The 22,430-nt window shown below is 39.2% G+C and overlaps 1 protein-coding gene across 5 annotated transcripts in view; it reads right to left on the bottom strand.

The window, feature by feature from the left end:
* The window catches only part of kmt5b (lysine methyltransferase 5B), a 44,541-nt gene extending 22,833 nt beyond the window's left edge, over positions 1–21,708 (bottom strand). Inside the window, exons 1-3 of one of the 5 annotated variants that reach the window (XM_043705920.1) lie at positions 21,617–21,708; positions 6,445–6,684; positions 3,309–3,462 (exon numbers count right to left, since the gene is read on the bottom strand). In XM_043705920.1, the coding sequence (XP_043561855.1) occupies positions 3,309–3,462; positions 6,445–6,604 (314 nt within the window). In that variant the 5' untranslated portion in view covers positions 6,605–6,684; positions 21,617–21,708. Of the gene's footprint in view, positions 1–2,950; positions 3,105–3,308; positions 3,463–5,016; positions 5,109–6,444; positions 6,685–20,857; positions 21,569–21,616 lie in introns of those variants that run through there. The other 4 variants (XM_043705919.1, XM_043705921.1, XM_043705922.1 and 1 more) reach the window with 4 other exon arrangements.
* Positions 21,709–22,430: the final 722 nt, after the last annotated feature.

The following is a 22,430-nucleotide window of genomic DNA, read 5'->3' as shown; positions in this document are numbered from 1 at the left end:
GGATTTCAAAAAAGTGTGGGTAATTATCTGAAGGGCTACCTGGAAAAAGGTGGGGAATGAACCAAAATAAGTCAACTTGAAGCGGGCCATCATAGATCAAATAACCATCTTCTGTGCTATACTCATTGTTTCAACTGAATTATAAAATAGCAATGGCCAAGAGATGAAGTTAAATGGTCCAAAAAAAAATTGACACAAAGTTTGAGGTAAAGATTTTATGAAATCTGTTTTGGCCTTCATAACAAGGCAAGTGAAACTTGATAATTACATTTAAAAGTTTGATGCAATAGCCCTCCTTCACCTGCATGGCCGCAACCTTCAGGTTGCCACACAAGCTGTACATAAATAGGCCCCATTATGCAAATATGCATGCAGGGCCTGCAATTTACAAACATTACAGAGTGTCTACTGATCAGGTGTAGCTAGGACCCTCAGTGACCTCAATTAGCTTGCTATTTAAATTTTCCATATTCAATTAAATACAAAACCACGCAATCAATCATAATTTATCCCTTTAAGCCAGGTAAAATTCTGAAGATTCTACATTACAACCCCTCCAAGCCAATTGATAATTCCTGAATTGTAGCACCCAGACTGGAACAGAGTACTCAGGAAAGTAAGTATAAATTTATCTAACTAAATGTCCATTCTCCTTGTATTAAAAAATGCCAAACTGTCCAAAAGGAGACAAAAGAGGTGTCTGACCTTAAGCATCGAGTGCATAGTCCATCAAGAACTTTGCCTCTGAAAATCCCTTGCAATAAATAAAATTAATTGATTGGGATGCAAAAACTGATTGAAAAGACCTGACACCCTCCGAACATTAATTTAAAAAAAACGTTTCTGCAAACTAAAAATCGAGCAAAAGTCAGAAGAAAGACTGGGTGCAAAATGATCAATTGAAATGTAAGAAACAGCATAAGCTACCAATTGAGGCAGGGTCATCAACGCTGCCTGTTTCAATGCCCTCATAAGGAACTAGTTATGTTACAAAATTAGATCCTGACTGCAGTTTTGGAAAGACTTTAAAAACTTAACCGCTTAGCTTGGGTGATAATTAAAATTAACTAATTATGAACTTATGAGTGTCTAATTTCTTGCTCTTCATGGGATCAGTTCATGGTGGGTGGGAGTAACATCAGAGAGTGCCCTTAGTACTTTCCCTTAGTGGCCATTCTCAACATTTATCAATGTCTTGTGAGCCAAACTGATTTTAAGTTTAAGTTTATCAGGAGAAACAACATCGGCTAATTTTCTTCCCCACATGGGTCTTCAATGGAAACTGGGACCATATATTCTGGATAGCTCAGTTTCCTCATCAACTGTCAGATCAAAAGAATTTGTATCATGCAAAATTCATCCTCTCCCACATTCTCGTCTAATTAGAATTATAGAGTCACTGAAAGCCATTGACAAAACATTAACTGTACCACAGCAGATATTATTAATAATAACTGGTGAGATACACAAACACAGATGTTACATTAAATCTAACATTGCGTTTAGACAACTACTACCCCTCCTTTTAAAAGGCTATGCATTGGGCAGTACAGAGGCTCAGTAGTTAGCATTGGTGCTTCAATTCCACCCTTGGGCAGCAGTCTGTGTGGAGTTTGCACATTCTCCCAGTGACTGCATTGGGTTTCCTTCCACAGTTCAAAGGCGTGCAGGTTAGGTGGACTAATCATGCTAAATTGCCCATTGTATCCAGGGAAGTGCAGGCTAGGTGAGTGAGCCATGGGAAATGCAGTGATATAGGGATATGATGGGGGGAGGTGTTCAGTTCTTCAGAGGATTGGCTTGGACTGATGGGCCAAATGGCCTGCTTTCATACTGTAAGGATTCTAATGATTTTTCCTGTTCAAGACTGCCACTTTAACCTTAGCAGATTTCACCCACAGCCTAGAATTATTTGTTGATAATAAGGGAATGCCATCTTTGTGCTGGCTTCAGAGTGTCTCATTTGAAATGCTTTCTAATTTGTGGAAGAACTAATAAATAAAACTACTTTTCATGCTCAATTCCACAAAATATTTTTTATTGAAAAAATGAAGCAAAATGATCTGGTTGGCATTGCATGGAGACAGAACATTGAGCCAAGCACCCAAATGAACAGGCTGTTTTTTCAGATACGGTCAGTCTTTCTACATCCATTTTGATAGAGGAGTTGCAGTGCCACATATAGGAATTAACAAGAATTCTCATTCAGCTGTTTATACTCTAACAGCAAGACAATCAGCACATTGAAAATGAAGAACTCACCACACAGGAAAACACCACAGTGCTTTCTTTCTATCACGATGATACACACTGCAATAACAGCTTTGACTTACCATTTGTTTTACTTATCTGATGCCCCCAGATATTCTTTTTGCAAATTATCACCAGCGAACCTTCATCGTTGTGGGACATTTCATGTTAAGTTGTCCCAATTCGAGCAAATCAGACACATTTTAATTTGAATATTTTCTTCAAGTTTTTAAAAATTAATTTACACAAAATATTAAATCAATTTGCAAATCTCACCATCTTTTACCCCCAAATGGTAACAGTTTCCACCTGTTCAATCATGTTGACTTTCATTGAATTTTTTTTCCAAAAATGTTGGGAAGAAAATAGTCAAATCTGTTTTACTATACATTATAGACATAATATTTTGCTACCCATCATTTTCAACAATTGACATATAAAATAAAAGTTACCAGAACAAAAAAAAACCAAAAAAAAAGTGGGCCAGGTACTTAACAGGTACCTTTCAATTGTTTAAATTTGTAAAAATGCTTGGCTTTTAAAACAATAAAGAGGAAGGGGGAAATGACTTGGATTTGGGAAGAGGACTGAACCTATATACTGAACATTTTAAGTCATACAGCCCTATACAGCACTTGCCTCCCAATTAGGAGGTCATGGGTTCGAGTCCCAGGACTGCCTGCTACTTGAATCCCCCTACCTCAAATCGGGTCAGTTTGGTGGGTTCTTGGCAAGGCTGCAAGAGCGTCGCGCAGAAGCGAGGCGTTCCATCTCGGGGGAGGTAGGAGGAACTGACATCGTCAGGCTCACCCCATTTCAGTCACACCTGCCTGCCAAACACGGAGCGTTATTGATGGCGGTCATCGAGAGGTCCGCGGCCCAAACCATCCCACCCTCCTGGTTGGAGGAGGATGTGAGGTGGTGAGCAACCTACAACAGGAGAAAAATGGGAGAAAAAAAAAAAATAATTTTGTGTCGCATCCACAAATAGATTACAATTTACCGCTAATGCATTGGCAATCTATTTAGATTTGAAAACTGGAGTGGATGATACTTGCCTGACATACCTGGTGTTCATTTTGTGTGTCTGGAAACCCAGGTAAGGATCAAGGACTAAGCTTGTTGCTAGGTCATCATTTTCACACAGCTCTTTGGCTGTCATTCCAGTGGAAGGTACGTATCGAGAGCCATGACCCTCAAAACCCATCATGCCTAAAAAAAGACACATTTTATATTGGCTGTGCCTTAAATTGGCATTTAGAAAAAAAAAAGGAACCTGCATTTATATAGCACTTTTCATGATTCAGGATGGTCCTAATTGCTTCACAAGAACAATTGAGTTGAATAATATCAAATCTTAATTAACCTATTCAATTTGCCATTAAAATACATTGCAATAAAAACCCCTCATACAGCAAGTATGTATATTTCTTTATGCTCACATTCAACACTTCAATTTTCAATGTCATTCCTTGAATCAGCCTTCAAGTGGATCACATCTATATAAATTGGACTAAAAAAAAGCATTCTAAAGTATACAATGTTCCATTAAAGTCAAATGAACTGGGAGGTTTGGGTTCAGGCCCCACCTGCTCCAGAGCTGTGGAATAACATCTCTGAACAGGCTGATTAGAAAAGAATTTCAAAGTCAAATGGAACTGAAGAATCGAATCTCTCATATTTAAAATGACAATAATTGCCATTCACCCCACTCTCAAGTTCTTTAGTACCACATAATTACAGTAGTCTTAAATATGATTTTGTTGATAGATAAATCCATGTTGACAAAGTTATAGAATGGAAAAGTCTCACAGAATAAATACTTTACATCCACAAAAAGGTCAACTGTCATACAGATTGCACAGAGAATAAAAAAAAAATCACTTTCAAATTTTAAAAAACTCCAAGTTCAAAACAGTACTGGTCAAATAACATTAGATTTAAATCACAGATTGTAACTGTTCATCACTGTTCCTGGCTCGGCCAGCATATGTTGCTCACCCAAAATTGCCCTCAAAAAGTGGTTGTGGTTGAACTGCTGTGGGTCATTCTATATTGCTGTTTGGAATTGAGCTCCAGAATTTTGACTGAGCAACATGTTTAAGCAGTGGCAATATAGTTTAAAATCAGGATGCTGTGGGGCTTGGAAGGCAGCATGCAACAAGAGATAGTCCACGTTTGCTGCCTTTAGCCACCTCAGGTGGTTGAAGGTCTGGATTTGGAAGTCGACTGAAGCTGCTTTGGCAAATTGTCACTATGTACTTTGTATATATAGCACACACTGCTGCTGCGGACAGTCAGTGATGGGGAACTGAAAGTTGTCAGATAGGATGCAATCAAATCTACTAAGTCCTTGATACTGTCAAGTTCTAACCACACTGATCCAAGTGGAGAGAATTCAATCATACTGTTGATTTGTGTCTTTGCCATACTGAACAGGCTTTGGGGGAGAATCAGGAGCCATGTTACTCACCTCTGAATTTTCACTCACTACCTCATATAGCCACAGTATTTACTAGCCAAACCAGTTTAATTTAGTCTTCTAATGGTAACCCCCAACAACAGTAATCCATTTGAATGTCAAGTGAGAACAGTTACATTTTTTTTTGTTGGAGATGATAATTTACTCACACTTGTGGACACAAACATCACTTTTTAGCCAAGCATGAAATATTGTCTGGTCTCACATTGCATTTGGACACTGTTTCAATCTGAGAAATGGTAAATGGTGTTGAATATCAATGAATGCGAAGCAAATATGCCCACCTTTTGATCAGACAATTGAAGGCAAATCATTGATAAATCAGATGACTGGAATCTGATACTAGTCTGACTTCTAGTGTTGGCCTGGGACTCAGTTGATGAACCTCCAACAACCAAAACTAATTTCCAACTAGTGGCAAGTTTTCACTCATTGCTGCTTCACCCAATTTTGCACAGGATCCTTAACTCCATACTATCAAGCAGGCCGTTACTCTTGTCTCATCTGTCCATTTTTGAACCAAGGCCATAATGAGATCAGAAGCAGAGTAGTATTGGTGGTTCTCAAGGTGAGGTTTCTGTTGATCAAGTACTGCTCGATAGTACAGCTGCTGACACCAACACTTTTCTGTTGATCATGTGCACGACTCATGGGTAGCAGCTGACAGATTTTGTGGAAAGCAATACCTGGGCAATTTTCATGTTGTTGGGGAGATGCACTGGGCCAACTTAGTGAGACATCTGAAAGATGAATCTTGTGTTCAATTGCCAAGATGCTGGCCATGGTCTTTCAAATATTCAGGACCCCCTACGGATTCTTGATATCACATGGAATAAATCAAATTATTGGTAATGATGGGGACCTCAGACAGATGTCAAAATTGATCATTCACTCTGAGAATGCTTCAGCATAGTCTTTTGTGTTATCTTTCCTAACGTTGAGGGAACAAAGTTGTGCATCCACCTCCTCCGGTCAGTTGTTTTCACTGTCCATTAGTCACAACTGATATGAAAGAACTCTAGAATTTTGATTTGATCCATTGGCTGTGACATTACCTAGCTCTCTCTGTCACATGTTGGTGGTGCTGCTGCTGTTTGGCTTACAAATTGTCCTTTGTTGTAGCTTCACTAGTTGATACTTCTTAAGTTACATCTGATGCTGTTCCTGATATGGCCTCCTGCCATACTTTTCATTGAAGCACAGTTGTCCCTAGGTTCGATGGCAAAAGAAGAGTGTGGGATGCAGAGCCCAGCTCTGATGTGATAGTTTGCGGTTAAATAATTCTCCTGCTTCTGTTGGTCCACAGCACCTCATGAATGCTCAGTTTTGAGCTGTTAGATGTGTTTTGAATCCATTCCATTTACCAAGTTGGTGATGTCACATATTGAAAGGTATGCTCTGAAAAGATAGGATTTTGTCCTCAAACAGACTGCAGACATCACTCCTAGCTCAGTTGTCATGGGCAGTAGTCATGCTAGCTGCAACGTATGGATGCGATGACGACATAATCTAGTAGCTGTTAGTTATGCTTGTAAAATCCACTTGGTATTAGGAGGGAAGCTGAAAATTTATATAGTCAACTGCCTTAAATCACAGCTCCGAAGAACTTGAAGTCTTTCATCATCAATTCAAATTTTGATTTGCAGTCAAAGTGTAAACATATTAGTTCTGTTAAATTCCAAAACTAAATACAAAAAAATTAAGTCACTTACGAGTGCTACGTTTTCCAAGTGCGATTCTTGTGTTGGCCCTTGAATTTCCCTTTCCAGAGTGCTGTAGTTTGGTTTGACTCTGATGTTCATGGGACAACCTTCCAGCATTTTTCCTGCTGCCATTTACAAACATATTCCTGGTTTCTCCCAACCACTTCATGCCCACAGACGTCTTGAAACTGTTGCATTTAGTCTACATCAGAACAAGGCAGCCTCTCTTCTGAATAAATTCTGATCTCTCTGTTGAAGCAAATAAATTGTATTAATATTACCACAGAATAGCCTCATCATCTGTAAGACTTGGAATAGCAATTTGTTAAAGGCTATTAAAAACTGCACAAATTATTTGAATAGTTATGAATTTTCTCACAAACAGTTCGATTCATGACTAAAGCAGCTTTGCTAAAAACAACTATATCCAGTTTTCAAGGCCCATGTGGGATTTTATTTTTCATCTGTCAAAAAGTAGCACAAATTGCCTCAAAAGTATGCATTTATAATTCTTTAGTTTACGAAGGATTGAACATTGCCATATGAAGCTGATTCAAAGCCCGTTCAATGTAACTGACAGCAAACAAAATACACTTCCCTCATTAAGTGCCTACTGCACATTTGCTTTTCTAACAGTGAAGCAACGTAAAACTGGGAACTGGCAGAATGGAAAGAAGAGCAAAATGCTAACTACTGGACAGGTCAAACTTGTAGCCACTGAAATTTAGAAGATCAAGAGGCAAATTGATTGAAGCAAACAAGATCTTGACAGGGTAGATGTGGATAAAGTGGTACCTCTTGCAGGAGAATCTAGATCACAGCTTAAGATGAGTCACCCATTTAAGATAGATGAAAAGAGAAACTGTGATGATGCTCTCTGAAATCTTTCCTGCCTGTAAGAACCTGTGTTTGAATTTATCTTTTTGCCGAGTGGTGTGTTTAATGGCATGCAGCAGGAATTGGAACAGCCCCTTTGTTAAGTTGCAGTGTCGAGTCAGTTGAGTTTTCAAATAGTTAGGTTATTCTAAATTGTGTTTTCTTTTGTTTGTGTTTCAACTGTACAGTTTAAACAAATAGTTTTGCTTAAAGCTGAGTGGTTTGACCAGCTGCATCACATCTGAAAATCTACCTTCACATCTACCTTTAAAATAAGAAAAAACGTTAGGAGACCTTCTTGAAATATTTTGAGGGGGTCCAGCCTGGTCCATAATTTTTTTTCCCCTCTCAAAGTCTTTGGAACAGTTTTCCTCAAAAAGGCAAGAAGCAGAGTTGGAATCATTTCAAAGATAAGCCAGATAGATTCCTGATAAACAAGGTGGTGAAAGATTATCAGGGTAGGTGGAAATATGGAATAAGCAGAACAGACAGACATATTAGGTGACTGACAGAACAAACAAGTGGCTTAGGTCTGCTCGTAATTTATACAATTTATATATGCAACGTACATACAAAGAGCAGCTTTAAAGGAAATGCAAGTAGTTAAAGGGATTACTTAGAGATTTGGCATGCAAGTCCGAAATGTTATAACTAATTAAAACGGTCATCTTCAGCAATTACCAAAACCTTGCTGTTCAAGGTGGCAGTATAAAACTAAAATCAACCTAGTCAAAGGTGACTCTTTTCTTTGCATAACTATAGCACATTGATCTTATTCCTCCTGCCTAAAATGCTTTGGATTCCTCACTAGAGGTCAGCGCCTGTCTCTCTCATATTACTTTTAAGGTTCAAGATTAAGTGCATGCACGAAATCTAGCAGTATCCTTCCACCTACCTTTCTTAGAAAATAAAAAGGTTTCCAGCAAGTGTGCTGGCAATGTAACTCTTTATGGAGCAAAAATGCACCTGTGGTGGTTAGCCCAAAGTCATAGGAGCCCCATAATTAGGTACAAGCAACAAGTGTCAAATTTGTCACAAACTAATAGGTCTCCATAACACTGAATGCAGCAATGTTACATATATAATATTAGTATCATTATATAGGGGCAGCATTGTGGTTCAGTGGTTAAAGCTGCTGCCTCACAGAGCCAGGAACCCACGTTCGATTCCAACTTTGGGTGACTGTCTGTGTGGTGTTTGCACATTCTCCTCATGTCTGTGCGGGTTTCCTCCAGTTTCCACCCACAGTCTAAAGATGTGTAGTTCAGGTGAACTGGCAATGCATAGCATTCAGTGCGTTAGTCAGAAGGGGTGGGTCGGTGTGGACTTGTTAGGCCGAAGGGCCTGTTTCCACACCGGAAGGAATCTAATCTAATCTACAAAGTAGACTGAAACAAACATAAGCAATGGAGTTGGATAATATTCTTCGAAGTATGAATAATTATTTTTAAAATCCACATTGATGATTCTTGCGCAGTACTAAGGAACCACAGCACTGTTGGAGATGCAATATTTTGGATCAAATATTTTATTTAGCGAAAGCATATTCCCAGAGCCAAGCTATGGCCTCATTTGCTGAGTGTAAAGATGATTAGCCCATAGATGGGATAATACTTGGTGATGTTCATCATTACTTTTAGCTCGACACATGCATAAAGTGTTTGTGCTGAAGCCATAGCAGTGAATGTAAAAATAATGTTTCTTCCTTCAGGTGAATTGAAAATATCCCATGCACTATTTTGAAGAGATAAGGAATGCTCTCTATTGATGTATTCAATATTTATCCATCAACCAACCTTGCAGAAAGCATACTGACTGCATATTTTTCTTTTCCAGCAAGAATCTGTCCAACTTAAAAATTATTTTCATGATCTCATCCTTCTAACTTTCAAAGTTAAAAATCACACAACACCAGGTTATAGTCCAACAGGTTTAATTGGAAGCACACTAGTTTTTGGAGCGACACTCCATCAGGTGATAGAGGAGCATCGCTCCGAAAGTGTGCTTCCAACTAAACCTGTTGGACTATAATCTGGTGTTGTGAGATTTTTAACTTTGTACACCCCAGTCCAACACCAGCATCTCCAAATCATTCTAACTTTCAATTATTCTCGTTTCTTGCTTTCTGAATAATCAGAAATATCCTTATTGTAATTTGATAACCAGAATTTGAACATGTATTGTGAGAGTTACAGTTAAGGCCATTTTGATTTCTTCCTGGTTTCACACTCCAACCAGACCTATTTTCCTACATGCCAATCCTACCTCCAGCTATTCCCCAATTCACTTTCAATTACGCTGTCAAAATTCCAACATTCTGACACCTTAGTGAGTTCAAAACCAATCGTCCAGCTATTGCTGCTGCTTCTCTCCTTTCCATTTGCTTATCAGGTCAAAATCCCTCCAAAGGCTTTCCCCTCCTCCCTTCCTTCCTCCTAGCCTTGCACTTCAGCATTTGCCTCTTTCAAAGATCTTACTTCATGTATTCGTACGAGTTCATCTTGTCCATGGGAGTCATATCCAACTCCCTTGATCTTATTTTCACTAAACTGCTAGTCTCCATGTCAGTTCACTTGTTAAATGGTTTTCTCTTCATGAGTTTGCATTTCTCCTTTACATCTTGCATTACTTCTCACAAAGCCAAAGTGTTCACCAGTACAATAATTTGAAAGGACATTTGACAACCTTCCTTTCCTCTCATATCCTGGAGGTGGCACGGCAGCTCAGTGGCTAGCACTGTTACCTCACAGCACCAGGGACCTGAATTCCATTCCAGCCTCAGGCAGTTGTCTGTGTGAAGTTTGCACATTCTCAGAATGTCTGCATGGGTTTACCCAGTGCTCTGGGTTCCTCCCACAGTCCAAAGACGTGCAGGTTAGGTGGATTGGCCATATAAAATTGCCCATAGCGTACAGGGATCTGCAGGTGAGGTGGACTAGCCATGGGGAATGAATCATTGTAGGGTAAGGGGGTGAGTCTAGGTAAGATGCTCAGAGGGTTGATGTGGATTTAATGGGCTAAATGGCCTGCTTCCACACTGTGAAGGATTCTAGATGTCTTAAGATTCGCATCTCCCAAATCCACATCTTTTCCAAAGGTCCATACAGGTATCCCACCAAGCATCACTCACTCATACAGGAATCCCGCCAAGTTTCTAAAAGATACTTAGTGTTCGCAAAAATCACAAATAGCAGCCAGTGGGAGACACTGCTCAAGACAAAACTATTCTACTTTGTCTGCAACCTTTAACACAGTTGACTATTTTCCTTTTATGCCTCTCCACAGTTGTCCAGTTGGGCGAGACTGCTGGATTCCATTCTTATTTATCTAATCTACAACAATTTCTCTTGCAGCTCCTTTACCAATACCGCTGGTGTCTTCCAAGGATCCACCCTTAGCCTCTCCTACTTCTCATCTTCACATTGCACCTAATGGGCCTTATCTGAAAGCCTAAATGTTCTTCTCATGTGTATGCTCACAACACACGTGACTCATCTTGCATCTCTCTATCATTCCCAACTTATCACACCACTGATCCAATTTCTAGTGCTGAATGAGCATGATCATCCTCCAATTAAACATCGGGAAGACCGAAGTATTGTTATTTGTCCAGAACTACATTCCCTAGCAGACCATTCCATCATTTGTCCTGACTATTGTCTGAAGCTGAATTAGACTGCTTGCACCCTTTGGTTTGCATTAAAGTCCAAGGCAAGATTCTAACCACAGAACTACAATCAGCACGGCTACGAATTTCCAGCTTTGTAACATTGCTTTGTTCAGCTCATCTCCTGATGAAATCTTCATTCATGTCTTTGTTATGTCCAGGCTTGACTACTTCAACTCACTCATGGCTAGCTTTCCATATTCTATCCTCCAAAAATATGATGGCAGTTCAAGTTCTATTGCCAGTGACCTTAATCAAAGCAACTATTGTTCATCATCCATGTGCCCAAGGACATATGCAGAATATCACTGAAGTGACCTTCAATATATTTCAAATTTTAAAATTTTCAAATCACTTCTCAAGATCCACATTTCATCTCTTGCCCTGTTCTCACTTAGCACCCAGTTGCATTCTTGTAAACACTATCAAGCCTGTTCTCTCCAAACAAAAAGAGTATAAAAATACCAATATGACCGCATTATCAGAAAATGTTAGCTCTACTGCATATCAATCTCACAACAGGTAGGTGATAAATACTCCATCTCATTTAAATAAATTTACCAGAAAAATTTGGTTCAACCAAGCAACTGTGAAGGTCACTGCTGGATAAACTCCAAAGTAACACCTTTAGACTGATTCAGATTCAAAAGACGCAAAAGCAGATCAACACAATGGTAACAGTGCCTAAAATACAATTGACAAACAAGTCAAAATACAACACGTTTCATGACTTCTGGACATCACAAAGGGCTTAACAGCCAATGTAGTATCTTTGAAGCACAGTTACTGCAGTGATGTATGGAAGATTCCTTACAGCAAGTTCCTACAAAGAGTAAGGTGATTCTGATCAGGTCATTTTTCTTTTCAAACCAACGCTAATTAAGAAATAAACATCCACCAGCAAACATGAGTTAACCCTCTTGCTATTCACAACATTGCTACAGCAGCATTAATACAGAGATTGCAGAGGGAGGAGAGAGAGGAAATAGCTGGGGCCCTGACAGATATCTTTATGGAATCCTGAAATACAGGTGAAGTGCCAGAGGACTGGAAGGTTGCTCATGTTGTCCCCTGTACAAGAAGGGTAGTAGGGATATTCTGGGTAACTACAGACCAATAAGCCTGACATCAGTGGTGGGAAAGTTGCTGGGGAGGGTACTGAAGAATAGGATCTATTTATATTTAGAAAAGAATGGGCTTATCAGTGATAGGCAACATGGTTTTGTGCGGGGGGAGATTGTGCCTTACCAACTTAATAGAGTTCTTCGAGGAAGTGACCAAGTTGATAGATGAAGGAAGGGCTGTCGATATCATATACATGGACTTTAGTAAGGCATTTGATAAGGGCCCCCATGTAGACAAATGGAGAAAGTGAAGTCACATTGTCTACCTAGATGGATAAAGAACTGTTGAGTGACAGGAGACAAGAGAGTAGCAGTCGAAGGGAGTTTCTCGAAATGGAGAAAGGTGACCAGTGGTGTTCCACAGGGGTCAGTGTTGTTTGTAATATACATAAATGATCTGGAAGAGGGTACTGTTGGCAATGATCAGCAAGTTTGCAGATGACACTGAGATTAGTGGAGCAGCAGAAAGCATAAGGGGCTGTCAAAGAATACAGGAGGATATAGATAGACTGGAGAATTGGGTGGAAAAGTGGCAGATGGATTTCAATCCAAACAAATGTGAGGTGATGCATTTAGGCAAGACTAATTCTAAAACGAATTATACAATGAACAGAAAAGCCTTGTGAAAAGTTGATAGGCAGAGAGATCTGGGAGTGCAGGTCCATTGTACCCGGAAGGTTGTTGCACAGGTGGACAGAATGGTCAAGAAAGCATTGCTTGCCTTCATTGGTCAGAGTATTGAGTATAAGAGCTGGCAAGTCATGTTAAAATTGTACAAGACATTGGTTCGGCTGCATTTAGAATACCGTGTACAGTTCTGGTCGCCACATCACCAAAAGGATGTGGATGTTTTGGAGAGGATGCAGAGAAGGTTTACGAGGATGCTGCCTGGTATGGAAGGTGCTAGCTATGAAGAAAGGTTGAATAGGTTAGGCTTATTTTCATTAGAAAAAAGGAGATGGGGGGGGGGGGGGGGAAACCTGACTGAGGTTTACAAAATCATGAAGGGTATAGACAGGGTGGATAGAGACAAGCTTTTTCCCAGGGTGAAGGATTCCGTAACGAGAGGACACGCTTTCAAAGTGAGAGATGGAAAGTTTAAGGGGAATACACTCGGCAAGTACTTCACACAGATGGTAGTGAGCATCTGGAACGTGTTGCCAGAGGAGGTAGGAGCACGCACAGTAGATTCATTTCAGATGCATGAGTAGGTGGGAGCGGAGGGATACAGATGCTTAGGAATTGGGCAACAGGTTTAGATAGTACATTTGGATCGGCTCAGGCTTGGAGGGCCAAAGGGCCGGTTCCTGGACTATAAATTTTCTTTGTTCTATCCACTTTAGTAGACAGGACAGTTAATTATACATTACATCCCACCAGACTTTAATACTCCAAGAACTGAAATGAACAGTCAAGGAGAAGACATCAAGTTTAAGGCATGAAGTACGATATACTTGCAGCATTTTTACAAACATCACTCGTTTGTGCAATTAAAAAATGTTCTTGCTCTGTGTAGCTCACGTATTACCAGCTTGATCTATTCTAAGACACTAAGTCAATCAACATAACTCTTGCTTTAAACACCAACATAGTCTGTGGCAGTAAGAATTTTGCTTTCAATTACAAAGGAACTTTGAAACTGAATAGTCACATAGTACATGCTCAAGTTCCAGCTACAGAAATAATGAGGAGCTAGGGCCTTATACCAATAAAGGTAGGCAGGGTGGTGAAGGCGGCTTTTTGCATATTTGCATTCATGGGTCAGAACACTTGAGTATAGCAATTGAGACGTCATAATGAGATTGTACAGGGCATTAGTGAGACCACTTCTGGAATATTGGTACAATTCTGGCCACCCTTCTGTAGGGAAGATGCTGGAGAGGATACAGAAAAGATTTACAAGAACGTTGCCGGGGCTGGAGTGTTTGAGCTGTAGCAAGGAGGCTGAATTGGTTGGGTTTTTGTTCCCTTTGAGGCTGAGGAGTAACCTTATGAAATCATGTTGGGCGTGCATAAGATGAATAGCCAATGTCTTTGTCCTAAGATGGCAGGTTGAGGAGAAGGTCCAAAATTAGACAGCATAGGTTTAAGGAAAGATAGAAAAGATTTAAAAACAACCTGAGGGATAACTTCTTCCACACAGAGGGTGGTGTGTGTACGGAATGAGCTGTCAGAGGATTTGGTAGAGATAGGTACAATTACAACATTTAAAAGGCATCTGAATGGGTAAATGAACAGAAAAGGGTTTAGAGGGATATGGGCTAATTGCTAGCAACTGTCAGATTAGGATGTCTGGTCAGCGCAAAAAGAGTCTGGTTCCATTCTGTATGACTGATTAGCTATCTTAAAAAAAACCATAGAACAACTAAGGGGTGGGACATGCAAAGGAAAAGATAAACATCAGCTCACAACTGCCTTAGATATCCTATTCCCTTCCACCACTGACAAAATTATCAGTTATCACCTAATCATTTGTCTTCCCCCATTTTCTCTGCCCTCTCGTATTAAAGAATTTGCCTATATGTAGGTGCTGTTGTACTAAATCCCACCACTAAGTCCTCTCCTATTAAAAGCAAGCTTTTGAACGGTTTGCTCTTTTCCTTTCAAACAAATTCATCTCTAGACCCATCTCTCCACCCAAATTGTTCTTTCAGCTCTAAACTCCAACATCCAAGGTATTTGAACATGGTTGCCTTTTGGTCTCTCCCACACTGCTGATTCAAACTCTCAATCCAGCTTATATCCTGGTCTCAGCACTGCTATGGTCTACAAAGGAAAATCAATTATATTCTTGGACTGCAACCACAGAGCATTAAACTTTCTTGAAATATAAAAATTAAAACTCCATGGACCTCTCCTCTTCCATATTCATCCCATGCTTATCACAATTTACAGTCAGGATCACATGCACACCGACAACACCAACTTTGTGTACACTGCTATGACTTGAATTTGATGGCATAACCTTGAATGAATCAGACCTTCCACCAAGCGACCATCAAAAAGCCAGAGTCAATAGTTCCTGGCTAAATCAAAAAAAACTTATGCTTTTATCAACAACTCAGTCTCCCATCAAGAATTTTACATCATCTCTCATCCTTCTAAACTCTAGGGAATAACACATTCCAGAAATCAGTTTAGAGAACTATTATTGGTCTCTCTACAGCAGACATCTCGTAAGTGTAAGGAGACAAAAACAACAGCTAGTAGAATACCATTGATTATTGCTTTATTCCACAAGCTACAAAATTCACTGCATCAGAACTCATGTTCTTATAAATTTCAACTTTAATGGTTTTGATGGATTGCTCCCTCTCATTTGCAAAGATGATTTTTGTTTCAGTTATTACAGCAAGCCTCTTTCAATACTGAAGTTAATAAGTCAACGCACTCCTGATAATTCAAGATCTGAAAAAAATTTTATAGCTCAGTTTAGTAAGCAATATAAAGAAAGGAATTTGTAGTTTACAGCAGATAATTTGAGTCTTAAGAGTTAGATAGGCTTTTAACTGGCAAACAAGTACAACTAAAACAAGAATATTTTCAACTTAAATTGTAGGACTAATTTGTCTTACTAAAAGTGCATGCTCAACAATGCCTGTTTCAAATATAGCAAGTATTTGGAAGTGCTATTATTTATTGTGGGGTAATTGAATACAGCATTAGGGAGGTTCTACTTTAGTTATAAAGGGAGTTAATGAGACCACAGTACTGACTACAGCATCATTCTCTTTATTAAAGATCGGATGTAGTCAGTTCCCAAATCACAAACAGGTTCCATTGTGGAGTACATTTGCAAGTCAGAACACAATGCAAGTCAACAAAGTAAATGTTTGGATGTCAGGTCTTGACAATTACAATCACCTGATGAAGGAGCGTCGCTCCGAAAGCTAGTGTGCTTCCAATTAAACCTGTTGGACTATAACCTGCTGTTGTGTGATTTTTAACTTTGTACACCCCAGTCCAACACCAGCATCTCCGAATCAGGCCTGTAAGGGGTTACTTTTGTAAGCCAAAGAGCCCCTCTCACGACATTGGAAACTCTTCAAAGTTTTCCAGACTAACTTTGGAATGTACAGGTTGTTTTATGAACGAAGGTTAGACAGGCTAGGCTTGTAGCCACTGGAGTTTAGAAGATTAAGAGGTAACTTGATTCAAACAGAAGATTTTTCTTCTGGGGAGGGCATTCGCCTTGACAGGGTAAATACATTAGGATATTTCTTGTGGGAGAATCTAGAACCAGGAGTCACTTTCAAAACTCAAAAGAATCACCTATTTAAGAGGGATGAGGAGAACATTTCATGAGTGTTTGGAGCTTCCTTCCTCAAATGCCACTGGCAGCAGAATTCTTGAATATTTTACTGGCAAAATTGGATACATTCTCGATAAGTAAGCAGGTGAAAGGTAATTAACTGATAGGTGAGAATATCAAGTAACTAGGTCAGCCATCATCTTATTGAATGGTCAAACATGCTCAAAAGAGCCAAGTGGCCTGTTCCTAATTCATCTGTTTGTATATTATACAAAATGTATAATTTTCTAAAAACAGCCAAAGTAACACAAGCTGTAAAGTGATCAAAAACTGATATAACAACCAACTATTAATCATGCAGTGGGAGAAACAGAAATCACATCCTCCAGTGGTAACACAATCTTCTCAGATTATTGACAAAGATGTTTTATTGAATACACAACTGAAACTCCATTAAGTGACCAGCATACATTTTTACTTTTCTGAAATAACAGTATACACTTTTGTCAGGATAAGGATACTTCTCTCTCTCTCCTATTTTCAATGCTAGTCAATCTTCATACCTTCCCACAGCAAAAGGTTGCTACAGAATCATGTTTGTAATGAATGGCTAATTTATAAAGAAAAAAAACAGGTGAAAAGAAACATGTTTCTTTGTCAGTTGTGATTCTCAAAATGACCGAAAATGCATGAAAGGGACATTCTCATTGTTTGTGTTGGTGTCTGCAGTTTATACATATTCCAAATAATCATTCATTCAGTTTGAATTTATGCACAAAATCAGTACAATTTTGTATAAAATTCATGAGTGAAGTATTTTTAAAACTAGAATTTAAATAACTATCAATAGCTGCTAATATATTTTTCTTTGGTAACAACCTTGAGAACAAGCAATTTAGTTTAAAACTGAAGTCAAATAAACCACTACAAAAACCAATTATAAAACAGAAACACTACTGCAAGAGTACAAGCTTCATGTGATAAGTCATCCAATTATAAAATCGATTAAATATTTTTCTTCTAGTACTTTCATTAAAAGTTAAATTCCAGGTGACAATCATTACTACAAGCACAAACTAGCAACTTTCATGTGCTTCTAAATTACTTTGCTGTTGAAGTTACTTCAGTTACTGTCAATACTAAAGAAACATTAAAAGACACTTATGAATAATGCTCAGAACAACCCTGTATTACTGTAAAGCCACAGTTTACTTAAGTTAAAAATGTATGGAAACACGAGTCGGGCCTTCGGTCCCTCAAGCCTGCTTTGCCAGCTCATGGCTGATCTGTATTTAAGCTCTATTTATCTCCCTTAGTTCCTTATCTTATTATAGACTTTATTCAATAGTGATTAATCTCCCAATTTTAAATTTGAGCAAGAATTTGTGGCTTTTTAATGTATATAGGGATGGCAGACACTGCACAGAATTTGCACACAGGAAGGTTCACCAAATAGTAAATAATTGAAAAACAACATTCTATTTCTGATGCTGTTGGTTGAAGGATAGAAGTTTGCCAAGACACTGGTATTCATTCTTCTTGAAGACGATGGAATCTTGCACTTCTATCCAAGTTAGATCTTATCTGCAAATCAGCACCCATAATGGTATGGGCTTGTCTCAGGACTGTTATTGAAAAGGTCACCCTGTATAATGAGATAAAGTCAAAAGTGGGGTTCGAACACAATCTTTTAAACTCAGATAAGTGCTTTGATTAAGCATTTTAGTTTGAAACTCAAGTCTTGAGGAGCTCCTGCTTTCCAACCTGTTCGATTAGTACCCAAATCTACATTCTTATCCAAATAATGCAGGAAGTGTTCTGTTCAAAGTTACTAAACAACTCAACATAATGAAATCTCAAGTGTTATGATTTTTAATTTGAGGTTTAGTCCAACAGGTTTTTAGAAGCACTAGGTTTTGAAGAAGCAGCGCTTCGAAAGCTAGTGCTTCCAAATAAACCTGCTGGACCAAACCCTGGTGAGAGAGACTTTTTAAACTTTGTCCACAACAGTTCAACACCAGCTCCTCCAAATCATAAAGAAATGTCAATGAACACTCAAAATAGCAAACCTATTACTGATCAGATTTTCCACAATGATATCTAAATAAATTAGAACCGGTCAATCAAGATGTGATTCATTAAAATGACATCACCTATTTCAAGATGGGGAAAAAGACTTGCATTTATAAAGTGTCTTTCACAATCTCAAAGCATCTGTAAGCATTACAGCCAATAAAGAGTTTCTGAAGTGTGGTTACTTTTGTCATGTAGTGAATTTGTGATCAACAAGGGCCCACAAAGAAACGAGATAGTGATCATAGAAATCTGATTTTGTGATGTTGGTTGAGATTATACACTTTGCTCTGAAAGCCAGAAGAATTCCTGATGCTCTCCTAATGTTCCCTTAGATCACTTACTTCCAACTGAGGGGGCACATCTTTTTAAAAAAGCTCAACACTGCATATTCCTATTATATCGTTCAAGCTGAAGAAGGGCTTATGCCCAAAATGTCGATTCTCCTTCTCCTTTGATGCTGCCTGACCTGCTGCGCTTTCCAGCAACACATTTTTAAGTATCGTTCAAGCTGACACTTGCTTATATCATTCAAGAGTCAGCTTGAACGATATAAGCAAGCGTCTGAAGGGAGTCTTGTACAGTTTTCTTTCCCAGAAGAATGCTATCACTGAGCCAAAAGCTGATAACTAATTCCAGTTTTCATAACGTGTCCAAGTGAAGGTGGCTACTTGGTCTATCACCACTAGACAATACACAAAGATTGAAATATCACTTGCTCATCACAAACATCCAATTAATCTTTAAATGTGTGAAGTAAATTCCACACGATCACTCTCTAGAAGCATGTCAGGTTAAGTCCTAAATGTGCCTTGAATTATGTTAAACTTGTGCATCTACTCCAGTTATTATACTAACTTTTAGTTGTGTTCAGATTTGCATGTTCTATACTTTGCATAATAGAGCTGAAAGTCTTAAGAGTGAAAAATATTAAACTGAACAAGTAGTCTCTGTTGAAAATGTGTTGCTGGAAAAGCGCAGGTCAGGCAGCATCCAAGGAGCAGGAGAATCGACATTTTGGGCATGAGCCCTTCCTCAGAACAAGTAGTCTCTGTTGACAACTAAGTCCAGTCAGTCAGTCATGTAGCTTTTCTTGTTTAGAGCTCAGCACAGAAATGCCGTTCTGTCACTTCAGTTGCAAAATACATGCAAAAAAAAGGTAGCCTGACAAAAAAAAAGTTTAAGCATGATATAACAGCTCAAAAAGTGGAGAGAAAATCTCCAATTTAAATTAGGGTTATATCTTTGGGTATAACATTATAAAAGACTACAGGAAAATGTTGACGTTCTTTCGTAAATTTAGGTAGGAGTTAGACGTGTTCATGCAACAGTTGGATGTTTTTCAACAGCTGATCATGTTGTTAGGGATAGGCAGCCAGAAATATTCTAATCATAACAGCTCCGAAGTAAAAATGAACAAAGGTCACGGGATTTGTCGCTAACGTTCAAAGTTACCCAACGACTGAAGGCAAAACACTCCTTGTAAGTATCAATTGCTCTGTTGTATATACACCAACAGGTCAGGCAAGATTACTGACTACACTGTACCATGTCGGCTCTGATACGACAGCAGCTTTTCTTTACCCTTGACCTCAACACGAATCACCGACGCAGTAAGAGCTTGCACCTCCCTCTCTCTCTGATACCTCACCGCCCCCTTCCGACTGAGAGAGAAAGGAAACCTCAGCAACAAAACCTTAAAATCTAGTTTATGGACACTTGACCAAAGGCGAAAGACACAGACAGGGGAAAAACACGTCGCGGGGTTTTTTTTCCCCCTCCCCCTGGGTGGGTGGTGGGAAGAGTTGGGTTCAAAGTAAAAAGAAAAAAAGATTCCGAAACGAAAAAAATAAGGAATTTAAAAGGGGATGAATAGCATTTAATCCTGTTCTCCAAAATGACGTTTTCATTTTCCTCCACCTGGCGGCGTGTTCCTTTAAAATTGGTTAGTCTCTTTAAATCGCCAAAAGATAGGAATATGTCTACGACATGAGATTGTCGAATATTTTTAAAAAACTTACACCCGTCAATGTCACCAAGTAGCACGGCAGGAACAAGATAAATCGGTACAAAAGAAAAGTTAACGTAGAAATAAGTTACAGCTAATAGCAGATGATGGAACGTGAAGTTAAAACCGGTTCCATTTTGTATGACTGACTTCGAGAGAGGTTTAGTATATATATAAAAAAAAAGGAAAAAAATATTCGGGCCAAAAGCAAAGCCTCGGCGTAAACTCTCCGAGAAACAAGAATGGTAGCTCCATCCCCTCGGCATCGGCGTCAAAAACAGTCGCCGCTTGTTCAAGAAAAGGGAGCGAAAAAACAAAAAAAAAAGATAAAAAAACAAAATCCTACGAATTTCCTTGCTCGAAACAGACGGACAAGGCAACACGGAAAAACCCGGCCATCATTTCTCAGCCCCTTTCCTTACCCCAATTTAGCTGCTTTCTGCGACCAGACGGGGCCAAGACCAACACACAAACATCCGAGCGAGTCGTTTTTTTAAAAAAAAATTAAAAATCACAAACTTCCTCTCCCTTTCGTCGTTTTCTTGTTTTAAAAAAAAAAGAGGGGTCGAAAAATAAACTTCGCTTCTCTCCTCAGGACGAGCCGGGAACCTCTGTCCAAATTTGAGGGGCAATTTCTAGAAAATTAACATTAGAATCCAACATGGCGGCTGGCGTCGGCCGGCGGGCTGACAGCGGCTCCCGCAGCGACTGGCAAAATAATCCCGCAGCTTCTACCGCCCCCTCCCCCACACTCACTCCCTCAACAAAAACACCCCACCCCCCCCACTGGAGGGAGGAGGGCGGAGGTGAAAAAAAAAACCACTCCGCTCAACCAACAAAGGCTTCCTCCCGGCCGCCTGGTGTTAGGAGCCGGGGCGCGGCTGCCTTTTACTTTAATTATCAGTTTAAATCCCCTCGCATCCAAACCGCGGATGTATACAATAAAAAGTCCTCTCTCTCTCTCTCTTTTCAAGCAATTCGTTTCCCTTTAACATCACACGATGATGACAAGATAGCTCGTCCTCATGCTCCAACTCTTCCCCAATTTCCATTATTACACACTTTATGAGTAGTTATTTACTTGCTCTCTCTCTCTTCCCCCCCCAATTATTTTTTGAGGGGAGAGAGAGAGACAGGCCAGGGTAGTTTTAAATTATCACAGCAGAAGGTTGGGAACTTACGAGTCAGTAGAGCCTGGTTCTGCTCTGTTCTTTTAATGTGTTTTCTTTGGGGCGTTATTTACTCCCTGCATCAAGTCGTGCACACAAAGCTGTCGGTCTGTCCAATTGCGAAGTGAATCAAGCAGTAATCCCATGGGCATCCCCGTGCTTGGGAGGGAGGGAGAATTCGATTATCACGGGGAATCGAAGTCTATGTCAGAAACTGGGGGCTTTGTCCTCACATTACCACTAACAGAATGAAGATTGTACCTTATTTCACAGTCACACAAAATTACTGTGGCTAAGGAACCTCTCAGTCCGAGCTGACACTGGTGCTATTAAATGTTATGGGAATGGACACCATTGTAAATTTTGAAGTGACATTGAAATATTTCCTCAACTTAAAAGTTCACAAGGGGTTATAGTCTAATTTTGAAAATATGATATTGACACTTTAAATGTAACTGGTACTTCTTTATGGTTTCTCTACAGAGTTACTGGCACTTTTCAAAAATATATTTCATTCATATTTTCCACAATGAGTCATGACTTAAACCAATGTTAGGACAAATGAAATATCCCTCTTCTTTCTCTCTTGTACTGGAACCCATATGAAAGTTAAGGGAAATCAATCAATAAAAACAAATAATTCAATACTTGTTTTATATCAATATTTATCTGAATGAGGTATGCAGTTGATGAAGTTTTTTTATATTGTTATGAAGAATAGAAGTAAAACCATAGATTTAAGAGTTTTAGAAACCAGTAAGAGGATACAAATATTAATAAAAATAGAAAATATAGATTTAAACTAAACTGGCCAGATCTGTAATAG

Source organism: Chiloscyllium plagiosum, chromosome 16 (genome assembly GCF_004010195.1).
Source record: "Chiloscyllium plagiosum isolate BGI_BamShark_2017 chromosome 16, ASM401019v2, whole genome shotgun sequence".
NCBI lineage: Eukaryota > Metazoa > Chordata > Chondrichthyes > Orectolobiformes > Hemiscylliidae > Chiloscyllium > Chiloscyllium plagiosum.
The sequence above is the reverse complement of the archived record's forward strand: the minus strand, read 5'-3'. Positions and strand labels throughout refer to the sequence as shown.